Source organism: Talpa occidentalis, unplaced genomic scaffold (assembly GCF_014898055.3).
Source record: "Talpa occidentalis isolate TD23 unplaced genomic scaffold, MPIMG_talOcc4v2.1 talOcc4.5, whole genome shotgun sequence".
Classification (NCBI taxonomy): domain Eukaryota; kingdom Metazoa; phylum Chordata; class Mammalia; order Eulipotyphla; family Talpidae; genus Talpa; species Talpa occidentalis.
Window position 1 is genome coordinate 126904494 of NW_023604861.1, and position 14837 is coordinate 126919330.

The window sequence follows — 14837 nt, forward strand, 5'->3', positions numbered from 1 at the left end:
GGTGTTGGGGTCTGTAACCTGAAGCCTGAGGACGGGTGCCAGGGACCGCCCCTGTGTGGGGTTGCTCGGAGAGCCGAGCTCCCAGCTCCTATTCCTCCTTGGGGCCAACATCCAGGAAAGGGCTTAGAATTATCAGGGCAGACAAGGCCAGCGCCAGAGACACCAGTTAAACGGGTGTCAGCAAGGAGGGACAGGCTCCTGAGGCAGGGACGGGGGTCCCTGGAGAGGTGGCGAGTGAGGTGGGAGGGGCGCCGAGGAAAGCAAACAATCCTGTTTGGGGCCACGGAGGAGAGCAGGGCAGACGGCTCAGGCCGGTGGGCGAGCCGGTGGGCGGCGCGTGGCTTAGCGGCCCGGGGGCACAGACACCGCGGCTTGACGGGCAGGGGGAGCCGGCGGTTACCAGTATCCTGGGGCCTGCGACGTGGGTCTGGCCCTGCAGGGGACAGCAGCCTCCTTTGCTGTCCCCTCTCGCTTTCTCCCTCTGACCTCACCTACCAGAATGTTCTTTCCTGTCGAGCCCCTTGGCAGTTGGCTGTTCGGTCCTTCCTCGTGTCAGATTGTGTTTGCCCGTTCTTCTCCGTGTCTGCTTCTTTACAACCCGTTTTATCAGAGTGACCCAACAGGGACTCTGCCTGCCTGGCCTTTGAGGTTGCCTCTCTGGTTTCCATAAACCGCGCAGGGCAGTTGGCGGCCATGGCTGCTTGCTCAGTATGTTTCAAAATTGACATTGAATGATTTTCTGCTTCGGAACTCATCTGTGCTCTTGAGAAAAGTGGCCGAAATGTATAATGCCAGAGGTGACGGTCCCGTGCCCCACCCCGGAGGAGACTTGCCGGGCGTCCTCCCTGGGAGTAGAGGGGCACCCGAGTCTGGGCTCCAGGCCGCCTTGGCTCTGCCGCTGCTGCCGGGCCCGGGCAGTGCGGGGAGGCCGGCTGGACCCCGGGGGTATTGTGGTCGGGGCTCGGAGCGCTCGCAGGACTGGGCTGGATTCTGAGGGCCCCGAGGTTCTCCGGGAACCCAGAGAGGCTTTTCGGGAGACTGGCTGGGCGGGCAGGAGGGTGACCTGCGGCGGCGCAGTGCTGTGACTCGCCCACTGGGGTGCCTCCCACCCCCTGCCACACACCCGCGTGTCCCCTTCCGCAGCCTGGCCGGCCTGCCCCACGCTCATCCTCCTCGCCTTGGCAGGCACCCCGTGTGCATACACGGGGGGCTGAGACGTGTACGGGAGGGAGTGCCCTGGGGACCCCCTTTTTCAGTGCTCCTGGACTGGGTGGAGTCCTGGGGCCGACTGAGTGACGGGGGGTTTTCAGCTGCCCTGGGACTTTCCAATGGGCCCGCCCGGAAGCGCAGGTAGAGGCCTGGCCTCTCATGTGCTGCTCCTCGGACACCCTTAGCAAGTGGCCCACGCCGAGCCAGAGCGCGCGCGCACTGGCCGTGTGCAGACCTGCGCCAGGCGCGTTCCCGTGACCCTCCCTTCGTCCTGTTTGACCGATGACGCCAGGCCCAGGGGTGTCGTCGTGGCCTGGAATCCCGCAGCAGGTGAGGGGCAGGGCTGGCGTCTGACCGAAGGCCGACCGCCACCCCCTCCCATCCCTGCCAGCCTGCACGGACGCTTGCCGGGCATGAAGGTGGGCTGGAGTCCTGTGGCTCCTGCCCCGCGCTCACTGGTGTAGCACCCCCTGTAGCTGATGTCTTTTGAAAACCCTCCCAGAGGCTCATGTTCTGCAGCCCTGGGAGGGGGCGCCTCGGACCTCGCCCGCACAGGTGTGGGTGGAGGTGAGCCAAGTGCACAGGTCCCGGAGTCCCTTGCTCTCGCTCTGCCAGGGTGGTGGCACCCCGGGAGACCTGGTTGCAGCTTCTCGGGCTCAGGTGGAGCCAGGGCCGGCGCACTGGGGTTATTTTGGCTTCTCATTCCTGAGCTGTAATGATGCCATGTGCGAGGTCCTTAGCGGTGGAGACGGGAGGCTAATAGCAGCAGCCGTGGAAGCGCTTCAGGCTGCCTGTGCCACGCTGGGCAGACGCGCCATTAACCCTGTGACTCACTGCGAGAAAGAGGGTTCCCCGTGAAGGCAGAGGAGACGGGGACCCTCTGTGGGGCAGTGTGCAAGCTTTCAGGGCAGGGGAGGGGCCTGGATAGGACACTAGACCCTTGGGGGTGGCTTGGCTGCCCGCCCCCCACCCCGGAGAAGAACCTGCACCCTCAGTTCTCCTGCCCCAGAGCACGGGTGCGGTGGGTTCTGTGCATCAGCACCCGCCCACATCAGAGAGCAGGAGCGGCCACGCCTCTGCCCAGGCCCCGGCGGGAGGCGCGGCCCTACTCCTGCACCCCCTGGCTGGCCTCACACCGAGGTCTGGGACCTGCAGCCTCCATTGCACTGGGATCTGGTGACCCCTGGCCAGGCCCTGAGTGCTGAGCACTGACAGCAGCTCTGGGTTTTCTGTCCACCCGGAGCAGGTCGCTCCTGTGCCCAACAGTCGGATCAGGACCTGATTCTGGGACTGCCCTGAATCCTGCCTCCTCCAACACCCGCACCCTCTGCACTGCCCCACCGCGGGGTCAAAGCCCCCCCCCCCACCTCAGGCCGACCTCACGCCTCTTGCTGCCTTGCCCCAGGCCCCTGCCATTAGCAGGGTCTCTTGCGCCTCCATCCTGACCATTCCTCCGCGAAACCTCAACTTGAGCTTCTCCCTGGGGGGATCCCGCGTCTCCCCTCTTCCTGCTGCTCAGTCTGACCCCCAGCCGGAGAGCCGCAGGCTCGCCACAGAGCCTTCCTGCGTCCTGCATGGGCGTCCTGCGCCGGGTCCCCGGGTCAGACCCCCCCAGGCGCCCATCCGTCTCGCCCATCTGCCTCCTCTTCTGTCCCTTATTTCAGGGCCTGGCAGGGTCTACCCAGAGCCGCAGCCATCACGCCTGGCCCCTGCCCGGGGGCCGCCCTCATTCAGGCCCGCCTCTGCCTCCCCTGCTGCCCCACGCCGTCTGCAGGGTCTTCCTAAGACACCCCTCGTCTCGTCACAGCCTCTGCCCCGCGCCCCCTCCCTGCCCCCCAGTTCCCCTGGCTCACATGGCCCTTCACGATCCCAACTCAGCGGATGTTTTCTGCAAGAGGCCAGATGGTCAATCTTTCGGCTTTGCAGGCCACAGGGTCTCTGGCAGCTGCTCACCGCTGAGCGAGAGAGCAAAGCAGGCTGCTCAGCAAGTGAGCATGGCCGGGCAGCGCAGGGGGTTTGCTGGCCCTGATCAGACTGGATCTGCGCACCTCAGTTTCTCCACCACCCAGAGGCTTGAGGGTCCCTGAGCCTGTTCCCCTGTCACATGGCCCCCCAGCATCTCCGTCTTAAGCCCTGCTCCAGGGTCTCCTTGCAGGCCCGCGTGCATGCACACCCCTGGTGGATGCTGTTTCGCGTCGCCCCTCCTGCCTCCCCCTCCACCGGGCCGTGACCGTGTCCCTGCTCCGTGGTGGAACACGCCGGGCTTGGGGGCCCTGTATGCGTGGTACCCGTGTGCCCTGGACTTCAGTCAGGTTGAATCTGAATTTCTTGAGCGATTGCTCCTTGCGGGAGGGGCGGTGACTCAAAGGCCCTGCCCTCGGGGACGCACGGTGCAGTAGCAGAGGAGAGTGGCCGCGGGGACCCCGTCCCTCTGCTCGTGCGCCTGGGATCGCTGTGGGCACAGAGCCCTGCCTGCTTGCACAGAGCCCTGCTGGATCCCGCCGGGTCAGTGCTGGGCCTGCTCCACGCAAGAAGCTGCCCAGCTGGGCCTCTGGCTGCCGCCCCAGGTGGGGTCAGCACCGCCAGGCTTCTGGGTCACCGGGATCAGGCAGTTTCTTACCAGAAGGGCACAGGCCAGAGCCACCTTCCCCACTAACCCCGTGCCCCTCTCGCAGGAGAACCTTATGCTGTCCATCCTGCCCAAGCACGTGGCCGACGAGATGTTAAAGGACATGAAGAAGGACGAGAGTCAGAAGGACCAGCAGCAGTTCAACACCATGTACATGTACCGCCACGAGAATGTCAGGTGCGGCCCGCGCCGGCTCAGGGGGCTGAGCTCCATGGCTTCCAGAGTCTTCCCCAGGGACCAGCCAGGAGGCCAGACCTGAAGCTCAGCCCCTGCGGAGGCAGCCTCGCTCCCGGGCAGCAGGGCTGAGACGCGCAATAGGCCCTGTGCCACCGTCACCCAGAGTGGGGCAGTGACATCCATCCGGGAGGCCACCCAGCCCTCAGGGCCCATGCTGGGGGGGGACAGCTGCGTCCCTTCCAGGAAGGACATGCCATCCTGGGGTGGGCAGGCGCGGGCAGCCTCTCTCCGGGAAGCGTTAGGGTCTCACCGCGTTGGGGCTCGGGCGAGAACTCCCTCCCACCTCACCCAGGCCTGCACCCTCCCTCCTGCAGCATCCTCTTTGCCGACATCGTGGGCTTCACCCAGCTGTCCTCTGCCTGCAGCGCCCAGGAGCTCGTGAAGCTGCTCAACGAGCTCTTTGCCCGCTTCGACAAGCTGGCACAAGTAAGTACCCACCCTGCCCGCCTGCCAACGTGGGGGTCCCTGGGCCAGTGCCCAGCCTCCCTGCGGTTCCTCCCCCCTGTCTGTGCCTTGCCGCCTTTGCCGCTCACCATGCTGAGGAGGACCCGGGCCCTGTCCTGCCCTTTCAGAAATACCACCAGCTGCGGATCAAGATCCTGGGCGACTGTTACTACTGCATCTGCGGCCTGCCCGACTACCGGGAGGACCACGCGGTCTGCTCCATCCTCATGGGGCTGGCCATGGTGGAGGCCATCTCGTAAGTGGGTGCCTCTGGGGGGAAGGCTGCCGCCTTGCATGGCCATGCCTGAACCCCCTTTCCGTGTGTACCTGGCAGGTATGTGCGGGAGAAGACGAAGACCGGGGTGGACATGCGTGTGGGTGTGCACACGGGCACGGTGCTGGGGGGCGTCCTGGGCCAGAAGCGCTGGCAATATGACGTGTGGTCCACCGACGTCACGGTGGCCAACAAGATGGAGGCCGGCGGCATTCCTGGGTGAGCGAGTGGGCATGTGTGGACAACCGGGGAGGGGCCATCCCTTCTCGCCCTCATGACAGCGGCCCAGGCAGGGACATCCCACCCGGGGACATCCTCCATGGGGTGCCTGACTCATGGCCTGAGCTTGGCTGTAGCCACTGCTGCCCGGCCCTCTGCAGCAGCCTGGCCTCTCCCCTTTACCCACTTGTCGGGCTGCCCAGCCTCTGATGTCACCGCTGTGGCCACTTCAGATGGCAAGTCTCCCCAAAGGGTGCTACCACTAGCGCTAATCAGAGCAACAGGCTCTGAGGGGCAGGTCCTGGGCACTGGCACCTGAGCTTTCACCAGTCGGCCAGTTGCTAGGCAGGCCCTGCCCTCTGCTGGGCAGGCTGAGGACAGTGAAACCTTCCCCACCTGGCAGGGAGCTTCCCTCAAAGGCAGGCCCATCCTCTCCTCAATGCTGACTCCCAGACGTGGGTCCCAGAAGTGACAAAGGTATTGTCACAGGGGCGATGGCCTCACCTCACGCCTTCAGAGTTCAGAAGAGACTTCCAAACCCCGCCTCGTGAGGCTCCAGCAGCCCCTAGGTCTGACTCGGGGATTGAAGTCGAAGGCCCAGAGAGCCCGTTAGAGCAGGACTTCCTGGCACCCCTGGGGAGCCCCTCAGCCCCACGTGTCTGGGAGATGGGCCCAAGCAGCAGCCTGGCCACTGTCCCCTGACCACTGGGTGGGTGGGGGGGGCCTCTGGCTGATGTTTAGGGCCTCCTCTGCCCCCAGGCGCGTGCACATCTCCCAGAGCACCATGGACTGCCTGAAAGGGGAGTTTGATGTGGAACCGGGTGACGGGGGCAGCCGCTGCGATTACCTCGATGAGAAGGGCATCGAGACCTACCTCATCATCGCGTCCGGGCCGGAAGTGAAGAAAACGGCCGCCCAAAATGGCCTCAACGGCTCGGTGAGCTCCCCGTAGGCAGAAACCTCTCCCTGTGGGTCAGCCGAACGACGTGATCTGGGGCGCGTGAGGGGAACTGTCACAGAGCAGCCTTTCTGCGTGACGCCGCGGAGACACCCCATCTCTTCTAGCCTTGGAACCGCATCCAGTCTCACTGTTGTCAGTGCCATCCTTGACCATTCCCGGGGCCGGATCTCGGCCCCAACAAGCTTCCCTGTGCTCAGCTCAGAGCTGCTTAAAAACCCGTGTGTAGCTGCAGGAGCCGGGCACTGACGGGTCCAGAGCGAGCTCTTGGGCTTCCTCTGCCCGCCAGCTCGTCTTCCTCAGTCTCTTCAGCTCAGCCAGCAGCAACTCCATGAACTGCTCACACCAAACACTTGAAGACCTCCTTGGCCTGTCTCTTCGTGACCCCCGCGCAAGCCCCGCCGACCCTGCCCGCGGGATGTCACTCCGGCCCCTCCCCCCCCCCCCCTCACGACGCTCCAGCCAGGCCACTGTCCGCGCCCACCTGGACAGCGCGGTGGTCTCCCCGCGGCCGTCCTGCTTCTGTCCTGGCCCTGGGCCCCTGTCACACAGCAGTCAGTCATCACTGCCCCCGCTCCACACCCTGCACTCCCGTCCCACCTCAGAGGGAGAGCCAAGTCCTCCAGCGGTCGGGGGACCCCCCTCCATCCTGAGGCCACACTGCTCTCACCCCGGCTGTCGCTCGGAGCAGCGTGATTTGCTCCTTGAGGACAAGTTGGGTCATCAGGGAAAGGCCCTCTTCACAGTGATGCCTCCTCTTTACAATCACACGCCCCACAGTCACCGCGCGCGCCTTCCTCGTCAGAGCACCTGCTGTCTTCTCACGGACGGTCTCTTGCTTATTTCTTTTGCCATCCGGCCTCCCCAGAATGTCTGCTCTCGGGGTCAGGGCATTTCGTCTCCCCAGGAGTTAGGACAGTTCCTGTCACATAGTAGGGACGCAGTGATACTTGGAACGGAAGTGTTTCCATGTTGAACTTATTCCGTCAAGGAAAAACACTCAGGAAAATGGTTTATGGAATTGAGAAGGCATGTGACAGGGCTCTCCCCAAGGAGAGACCTCTGGCTCGCGGCGCCACTGAGTGACTGCTTTGGAAATAGGAACCGGAACGAGAGCTGTTCGTTGCCTAGAGAAAATGTGATGGTAGAAAATGATATTAGAAAACTACTGCTCCAGAGAAAGAACTGAGTAGTGAAATTTGTAAGACTACGAGGCTTCTAACGACTAGTAGGAAGATTCCAGAGGGACAGACAAGCAGACAATCTCAGGGTGGGGTGGGCAGCTGGCAACGTCTGAGCCCCTGATGGCCAATCCTTTCTGCTGCAGGCCCTGCCGAACGGAGCACCAGCCTCAAAGCCCAGCACCCCTGCCCTCATTGAGACCAAGGAGCCCAACGGGGGTGCCTACACCGCCGGGTCCACAGCGGAGGCGCCCGAAGAGCAAGAGGGCCAGGTATGTGCAGGACCCAGGACCAGGATGTGGGCAGGGAGGTCTCGTGCTGAGAGCGGGACACCCGGCCTCCAGCCCGGGCTCTGCTCCCTGTGGCAGTGCAGCCTTGAACACCCCCTGCCTCACCCAACCTGGCTGTCACCTCATGGTAAACCACGGGGGGCCGGGGGTGGGGAGTTACGATAGGTGCTCAACTCTGAGACCTCGTCTGGCTCTGACGTCCCTGAATCTATAGATCTGAGGTCCATGAGGGCATCCATGGAAAATTCTATAGGATCTGAGACTGTTTTGGAAGTGACTTCAGGGCTGGCTCACCTCTCTGGCTAGGTCTAGCACCACAGTCCCCAAGTACCGATGGGGGGTTTCCAAGGAGTTAACATGCTTCCCCTCAGAGGCCAGGCCATCCCGGAGTGTCCAGGACCCGTGGTGACCACACAGTCTCCTGAGAATGCTCCTGACAAAGGCAAATGCCATGGGGGTGGGGGTCTCCATCTCGTGCGACTGCAGGAGCTGTGTGAGGGGGGCAGGAGAGGTGCCCCCGATGTCCTTAGCTCAGAAGGTAGACAGGGTTTAAAGTTAGCTGGGTTTTTCTCGAGCACAACATGTGGTGAATTCCCCCTCTGGTGACTTTCTTGAGAGAATGCGACAGTCACACGTGATGTAAGTCACTGACAGCGACAGGGGTGTAGCCAGCCTGTGCACTGTTCATAGCCGACCGCTAGCCGAGGCCTCGCTGCTCCAGGGTATCCTTCGGAGACACAGGTTCTCGGTGTTAGAAGAGACCATCCATGTCATTTTACAGAGAAGAAAAATGGGCCTGGGGGAGGAGGAGGTACATTTTCATGGGGTCAGCGTATCACCCAGGGGTGCATGGGAGCTGAGCCCAGGGCGTCATGCTTCTGCCCTCCATATGCTCTGAGCCAGGCAGACAGCCCCGTGCCAGGCCCAGCTCTTGTCTGGGTGGTGGCTGTAATCACTGTCTGGTGCATATTTTTTGGAGCTGGTGCTCTTTGTGACTGGAATAAAAGCAGTTGTGGCCCCAACCCCACCACCCCACTCTCCTGCTACTTTTCCCCTCAGGTCTCTGTCCCCACAAAGAAGCAGGTGAGAGCTCCTTTAAGAGCTCCCTTCAGCCCTGTGGCTGGGGGGCAGCGTCCCTGGGTGCTGATGTGCCCAGCTGTGTGACAGCCCATCGTCGTGGCAGGGTGTGCAGGGCCGTGCTGACCCAGCAGCGCTCTCACCCCCAAAACGCCCCCTCGGGAGCCATTGGTGGGTGGCCACTGCCCAGCTTCCACTAGGGCCCGCAGGACCCAGGACCTGGCATGCCAGGCAGGCAGGAAGGACAGTGGCGTTGGGTCCAGACCCAAGCAGGATGCGGCCCTGCACAAGCACCGGGAAGGCGCTTCCAGAAATTGGTATTTTAGAGCCAGAAGCCCTAGTGCGTTCTCTTTGGTTGCCTGTCACCCCACCGCCCTCTCTCCCCAACTCTCCCCACCTGCCCGCCAACAGGCAGACAACCCCTCCTTCCCAAACCCCCGCCGGAGGCTGCGCCTGCAGGACCTGGCCGACCGCGTGGTGGACGCCTCCGAGGACGAGCACGAGCTCAACCAGCTGCTCAACGAGGCCCTGCTGGAGCGCGAGTCCGCCCAGGTGTAAGCGACCCCCAGACACCCTGGCCCTCCAGGCCCTTCAGGGCCCTGCGCTACAGGCCCAGACAGACGTGGCGTTGATGTTTCCCGGGGCTGTTTCCCCCGCAGAGTGAAGAAGAGAAACACCTTCCTCCTGTCCATGCGGTTCATGGACCCCGAGCTGGAAACCCGCTACTCGGTGGAGAAGGAAAAGCAGAGCGGGGCCGCCTTCAGCTGCTCCTGTGTCGTCCTGCTGTGTGCCGCCCTGGTGGAGATACTCATCGACCCCTGGTGAGGGCGGGCCGTGTGGGGACCCGTGGCCAAGGAGGGGGTGCTGTGAGCTCCCCAGGCTGGGCAGTCTTGTCTCTGTTCTTTGCTGCCCCCTGGGGAACCGGCCTCAGCAGTGCCAGGACCGAGCCCTGAGACCCGCCCCTTCTCTCTGTCCTGGGGTCCAGAAAGGCATTCACGTCACAGTGGGCCTCACACCAGGGCTGAGGAAGGCCAGGGGCAGAGGGGTGCAGGAGGATGAGCCCTTAGCCAGGTGGGCCTCAGCACTCTGGACGCAGACAGTGAATGGGCCCCACCCCGTCACCGAGGTCGGCCTGGCTGCCGTTCTGGCTCGGCGTAGGAAGGACTGACCTCAGGACCAGGAGCCCGAGCTCAGCCGCAGCCTGCTGGGGTGACGTGGGCTCCTGCCCCACTGCGCAGGCCCATCTGAAGAACGACTCCCACCCCCCTCTCCTCGAGGCTCAGCAGCAGCTCACTCCCGCCTGAGGGTCTCCCGCTAGAAAGGAAGGGGTGTGGAGCCCGCTCCGGTTGGCTGGGGAAACTCACGAGCCTTGGACCCAGCCACCGGGCCCTAAGTTCTGGACGCGGCTTCCTCACCTATTTGCTGGACAACCTTCTGTTTCCTCCCCTGTGAAGTGAGGGTGCTGCCTGCCCAGCAGCGCCCCAGACTGAGGCTCAAGCTCGTTCACTGCAGCCGTGTTGGCAGCCGTGTGGGCTCTGCCTCGCCTGAGCTGGGGTCTGGGCCAGCGCAGGGAACACAACGGAAGGAGCCCCTCCTCTCGGGACTGACGTTCCCGGAGGGAGCACCCACCAGTTAGAGAGCCAGGCGGTCACCGCTGGAGGGGTCACCGCTCCAGGCCCCGCGCCTCTCCGTCGCCTGCGCAGCAGCAGGCGGTCCCCACTCCCTGTCACCTGGAACTCTTGGGCACAGGCTCGCGCCTTCTGTCTCCTTTCCTTCCCTCTGCTAGCCTGTCAGCACACTCACCGTGCCCTCCGGTGCACCCCGCCCCCCACCGCCTTCCCTCTGTTACAGGCTAATGACAAACTACGTGACCTTTGTGGTGGGGGAGATTCTGCTGCTGATCCTGACGATCTGCTCGCTGGCTGCCATCTTTCCCCGGGTAAGAGGCACTTTTCCTTTTCGCTCAGAAGCCCTCTGGAAGTGGGCCTCGCGCCCCGTGAAAGCGGGTCTTGACACTGCCGATGAAATCCTTGCAAATAGGCCGTCTTCGGCCTCCACTCCCCCCAGCCCCCATCTGGGCTGGGCTCTGGCGCAGGGGCACGTGTGGGCCAGCAGGCCGAGGTCTGGGTAAATGGAAACCCGGCGGCCTCCAGGGGAGAAGTGGACGGGGCCCGATGGTGAGGGACCTTGAAAGCCAGTCAAAAGCACGAAGACTTCCCTCTAGAAGCACTGGGTACTACGCGGAGCTTTTGATCAGAATGACAAGGAATAAACAGTGTTTGAGGAAAACTAATCCAGCAGGTGACTTGGGAGGAACTGACCCAGGGAGGGCAGTAGCAGCTGGCAGACAACGGGCCTTGAACATTGTTCCCGAACCCAAACTCACCGCTCAGAGGTGGGGCGTGGGTTCCCAGGGGCTGGTTTCTGTGCTCTGGAAGGGGGTTACCTACCTGGAAGCCAGTTTCACCAACACCGCCAGGACCAAGACAAGTCGGTCTTTGACGTGTTCTTAGCCTGGCGGTTCTAGTTGAGTCAAATGCACAGGGCTGCTTCCTAGCATCCTGGGAGCGTGGGAGCAGCCGGTGTCAAGTTTACGGGAGAAAAGGCGGTCAGAGTGTGATGACTCTTGGAATTCATTCCTGCTAGGCCTTTCCTAAGAAGCTCGTGGCCTTCTCAACTTGGATTGACCGGACCCGCTGGGCCAGGAACACCTGGGCCATGTTAGCCATCTTCATCCTGGTTATGGCAAATGTCGTGGACATGGTGAGTGCCTGCCACTCAGGGGTGAAAGGTGCTTTCTTGGGGAGAAGGGAGAGCAGCCGGCAGCCCTGGCCTGTGGATTCCGAGCCTCTAGATCGAACTGTCCACAGTAACTCACACACTCCCTCTAATATTGTTGGGTTTTTTTTTTATTGTTTGTTTTCTTTAAAGATTTATTTATTTATACAAGAACTGGGGTACAGGTCAGAGGTGCGGGAGGGTGAGGGAATTCACCAGACAGAGCAGGGAGCAGAACAGGCAGACGGACCGAAGACACTGCTATGGGAAGCAGCGGGCGAGACGAGAGGTCTGCCGCACCAAGTGGGTTTCTCCCTGGCCGGCCAGGATCGAGCCTGCGTGGCGCTCATGCTGCGCCACTGGGGAGGCCCACTTGCTCTAATTTTGGTAGTGCTCTATTCATGCTCTGAAAGTTGAAACCTTTTTTCAAACATAATGTTACATGATTTGCTCCAACAAGCAAGCACAGGAACCACTCAGTGGAGGCTGCTCTGGCAGCAGCGTAGATGTGAAAGCTCTGTGGCTTCTGGTCGGTCGTTGGGAGCCCTAGGCCCCAGGGTCACTCGGTGCCCACATGGCAGGGAAGAAAAGCCTCAGGCTTCTCCCACATCAGGACACCCCTGGTGCCTGGCGTCCAGGTCCGGGGACCACTGTTACGCAACGCAGGTCATCCAGAGAGCCTGTCACTGGCGAAGGTGGAAAACTAGGGAGGTGTGAATATTTTTCGCGTGCCAGGATGACACACTTAAGAATGTCCCCAGAGCCAGACAAGTCCAATTGGGTGACTCAGTTTCTGGATGCATTTCCCGTGGGCTACATCTGCCCAGCAATGGGATCGGTCAGCAGACCCCAGAGATGCAAGTGCCTGAGCTTGAGACAGGCTGCCGCTGCCGCGAGGCTGGGTAGAGCCGGCGCCACAGCCCGGCAGAAGCAGCAGTGGAATGCGGGCGAGGGCACGTGGGATTGGGCATCTGAAGACTACACTCCTAGCTCCAGCTTCACTGCTGCCTAGTAACTGCGCCACTTGGGGCAAGCCCAGCCTCCCCGACCGTGGTGGCCATACTGAGAAAGCTCAGAACCCCTGAGCATCAGATGAGGGGAGGGAAGGCGAGCGGGTGCTGCTCACTTTTGTATCTCGTGCCTTGGCCAGTGTTCCAACGCCCTCGGGGGTCTGGGGGGAGTGGCAGCAGGGCATGCACTGCCACGACGGGCCTGTCTGACTGGTGTCTGCTTGCACCCCGCGTGCTGGCCTGCAGCTGTCCTGTCTCCAGTACTACACGGGAGCCGGCAATGTCACCGCGGTGATGCAGATAGAAGACGGCTGCATGGAGAACCCCAAGTATTACAACTACGTGGCCGTGCTGTCCCTCATCGCCACCATCATGCTGGTGCAGGTCAGCCACATGGTGAAGCTCACGCTCATGCTGCTCGTGTCTGGGGCCGTGGCCGTCGTCAACATCTACGCCTGGCGCCCCATCTTCGATGAATATGACCACAAGCGTTTCCAGGAACATGAGTAAGCAGCAGCCTGTTTGGGGATCTATGTCGTCTCCTTCCTGCCACCCTGCAGGTCCCCATTTCAAGGGGCCACAGGCCTTAACTGAAGTGGCTGTCGGTCTCCAGGTCTCATCAAAGGTGTATATGGGACACGGCTCGTGGCGTTTCAGACATGCCACTGGCTGGCTGTGGTTCTGGGGTGGATCCTTCCCGTTGTTGAGTAGATTGGGGCTGCCTCAGGGTTTGACTGGGTCCCAGCCTTTGTACTAACATGGGGCCTGAGTGTTGTATTTGCCCAACAGCTTTTCCATGGTCGCCTTGGAGAAGAAGCAAATACTTTCCAGCCCCGGGCTCAACAGCACCGACGGGTAAGGGTGACTGCTTTGCCCCCTGGTCTATGCTGGCCGCACCCTTCTTCTGGGCACAGGCCACGGCCCCGTGAGCTTAACTGTCCGAAAGCACACGGTGGGGATGTTCAAGCAGCCTGTGTTTTTACAGGAAGGCTGGAGCTGTGTTGTACTGATGTTAACTTGGACCTGACCGTCCTGAGTCAGAGTGCAGTTTGGAGAGCAGCAGTGTGGTTTACAGGGTGGAGTAGGGAGGTAGGGGTGAGGGCTGAGAGAAGGAACAGCCAAGTGGAGGACAGGCTGGCAGGACAAAAAATGCTATGTGGGATGCAAGCAGCTCAAGCTGCTGCAGTGATTCTCCGGGCGGCGAGCAGGCCGGCTCTCAAGTTTCCTCTTGAAGAGGAAGTTTCCCAAGGGCCCTTCTAGCACTAAAGTTTTAGAATTTTATGATTCAGTGACTGGACAATTACCTAGCAGATGGGTGAGTGGAAGACTTGAATAGGCCCATCACGAGAGAACAGACTAAATGGCTACTAATAAAAGAAAGGTATTCAGGTAACCAAGGAAATCCAAGTCAAGACCAGAGTCAGAGACCTTACACATCTACTAGTTGGGAAGAATTAGGAAGCCTGAGAGCAAATCCTGTGGTAACACCGAGTCCTGAGGGGAGTGAAAGCTGGTACTACCCCTTTTTGAAAAATATTTGCAATTATTTAGTGAAGTTGAAAGTTGATCTATGACCCAGCAATTCTATCTGTATACCTTAGAGAAATTCACGCACACTTGCTCAAGAATGTCCAGTCATGTTTTTAATAGCTACACAAACCAGCATCCCAAGCAAACGGTAGCCGCAGCAAATGGGCACAGAGCTGTGGTCCAGTCACACCTGACCGCTGTCGGCGAGGAAAGTGCTTGCAGCTCCACACACAACAGTGGGCGAGAGCTGGGGCCTTGGGCCCGCTGTGTACGGAAGCCTCTCCTACGTGGCGGCAGCTCTTCTGTGGCCAGCCAGGGGATGCAGGGTTGACTACTCTCTGGGAGAAGCTCTGATGTGGAGTCCAAGCACAATCAGGAGGGCCCTGGCTTACTTGGCCCTTAAGACAGTCACCCAGTAAGGTACAGAAGCTTTGCTGCCCCGTGGAGCCTGGGAGTGACGCAAGGTGCGTACGGCACTAGCAGGCTGACAGCCGTCTGCGGGAGGAAGACTTCCTCCCCCAAGGGCAGCGTGTGTGCTCTCCCAGCTGACTCCCTCTCCGCCCCGCAGGCTGCCCCTCATGCTGCCCCTCATGCCTTCCAAGTACTCAATGACAGTGATGATCTTCATCATGATGCTGAGCTTTTACTACTTTGCCCGCCACGTGAGTACCGCACACGCTCCTGCTCTTTTGCTCACAACCTATCAGGGCCTCCTGAGAGGCAGTCGTGGCTGTAAACACCCAGATTCCTAAGGACCGCTGGTTCCCTTCACTCCACACGGCATGTGACGCTGGGCAAGCCGCCACCGTCTGCTTCCTGGCTCCCTCCTCACTCATCCGAGGAAAACTTCCTTACCTCCTCTTCTGACCCCTCCAGGACGTTGAAGGAAGCAAACATGGGGAAGGACACAACAGTCTGGATAAAATCCCTCCCCCAGGGCCTCCCCGGTGGCGCAGCGGTTGAGCGCTGGCTTGCGAAGCTGCCCGCAGCCTCTGCGGTGC

At 61.4% G+C, this 14837-nt stretch overlaps 1 protein-coding gene across 1 annotated transcript in view; it reads left to right on the top strand.

Annotated features, from left to right (window-relative positions):
- The window catches only part of ADCY3 (adenylate cyclase 3), a 65777-nt gene that overhangs the window by 45611 nt on the left and 5329 nt on the right, over positions 1 to 14837 (top strand). The window contains exons 3-15 of the mRNA XM_037528414.2: positions 3885 to 4015; positions 4390 to 4501; positions 4648 to 4775; positions 4854 to 5012; positions 5772 to 5949; positions 7298 to 7423; positions 8930 to 9072; positions 9178 to 9339; positions 10370 to 10457; positions 11165 to 11281; positions 12553 to 12812; positions 13096 to 13161; positions 14405 to 14498. Of these exons, the coding sequence (XP_037384311.1) occupies positions 3885 to 4015; positions 4390 to 4501; positions 4648 to 4775; positions 4854 to 5012; positions 5772 to 5949; positions 7298 to 7423; positions 8930 to 9072; positions 9178 to 9339; positions 10370 to 10457; positions 11165 to 11281; positions 12553 to 12812; positions 13096 to 13161; positions 14405 to 14498 (1764 nt within the window). The remainder of the gene's footprint in view (positions 1 to 3884; positions 4016 to 4389; positions 4502 to 4647; positions 4776 to 4853; positions 5013 to 5771; positions 5950 to 7297; positions 7424 to 8929; positions 9073 to 9177; positions 9340 to 10369; positions 10458 to 11164; positions 11282 to 12552; positions 12813 to 13095; positions 13162 to 14404; positions 14499 to 14837) is intronic.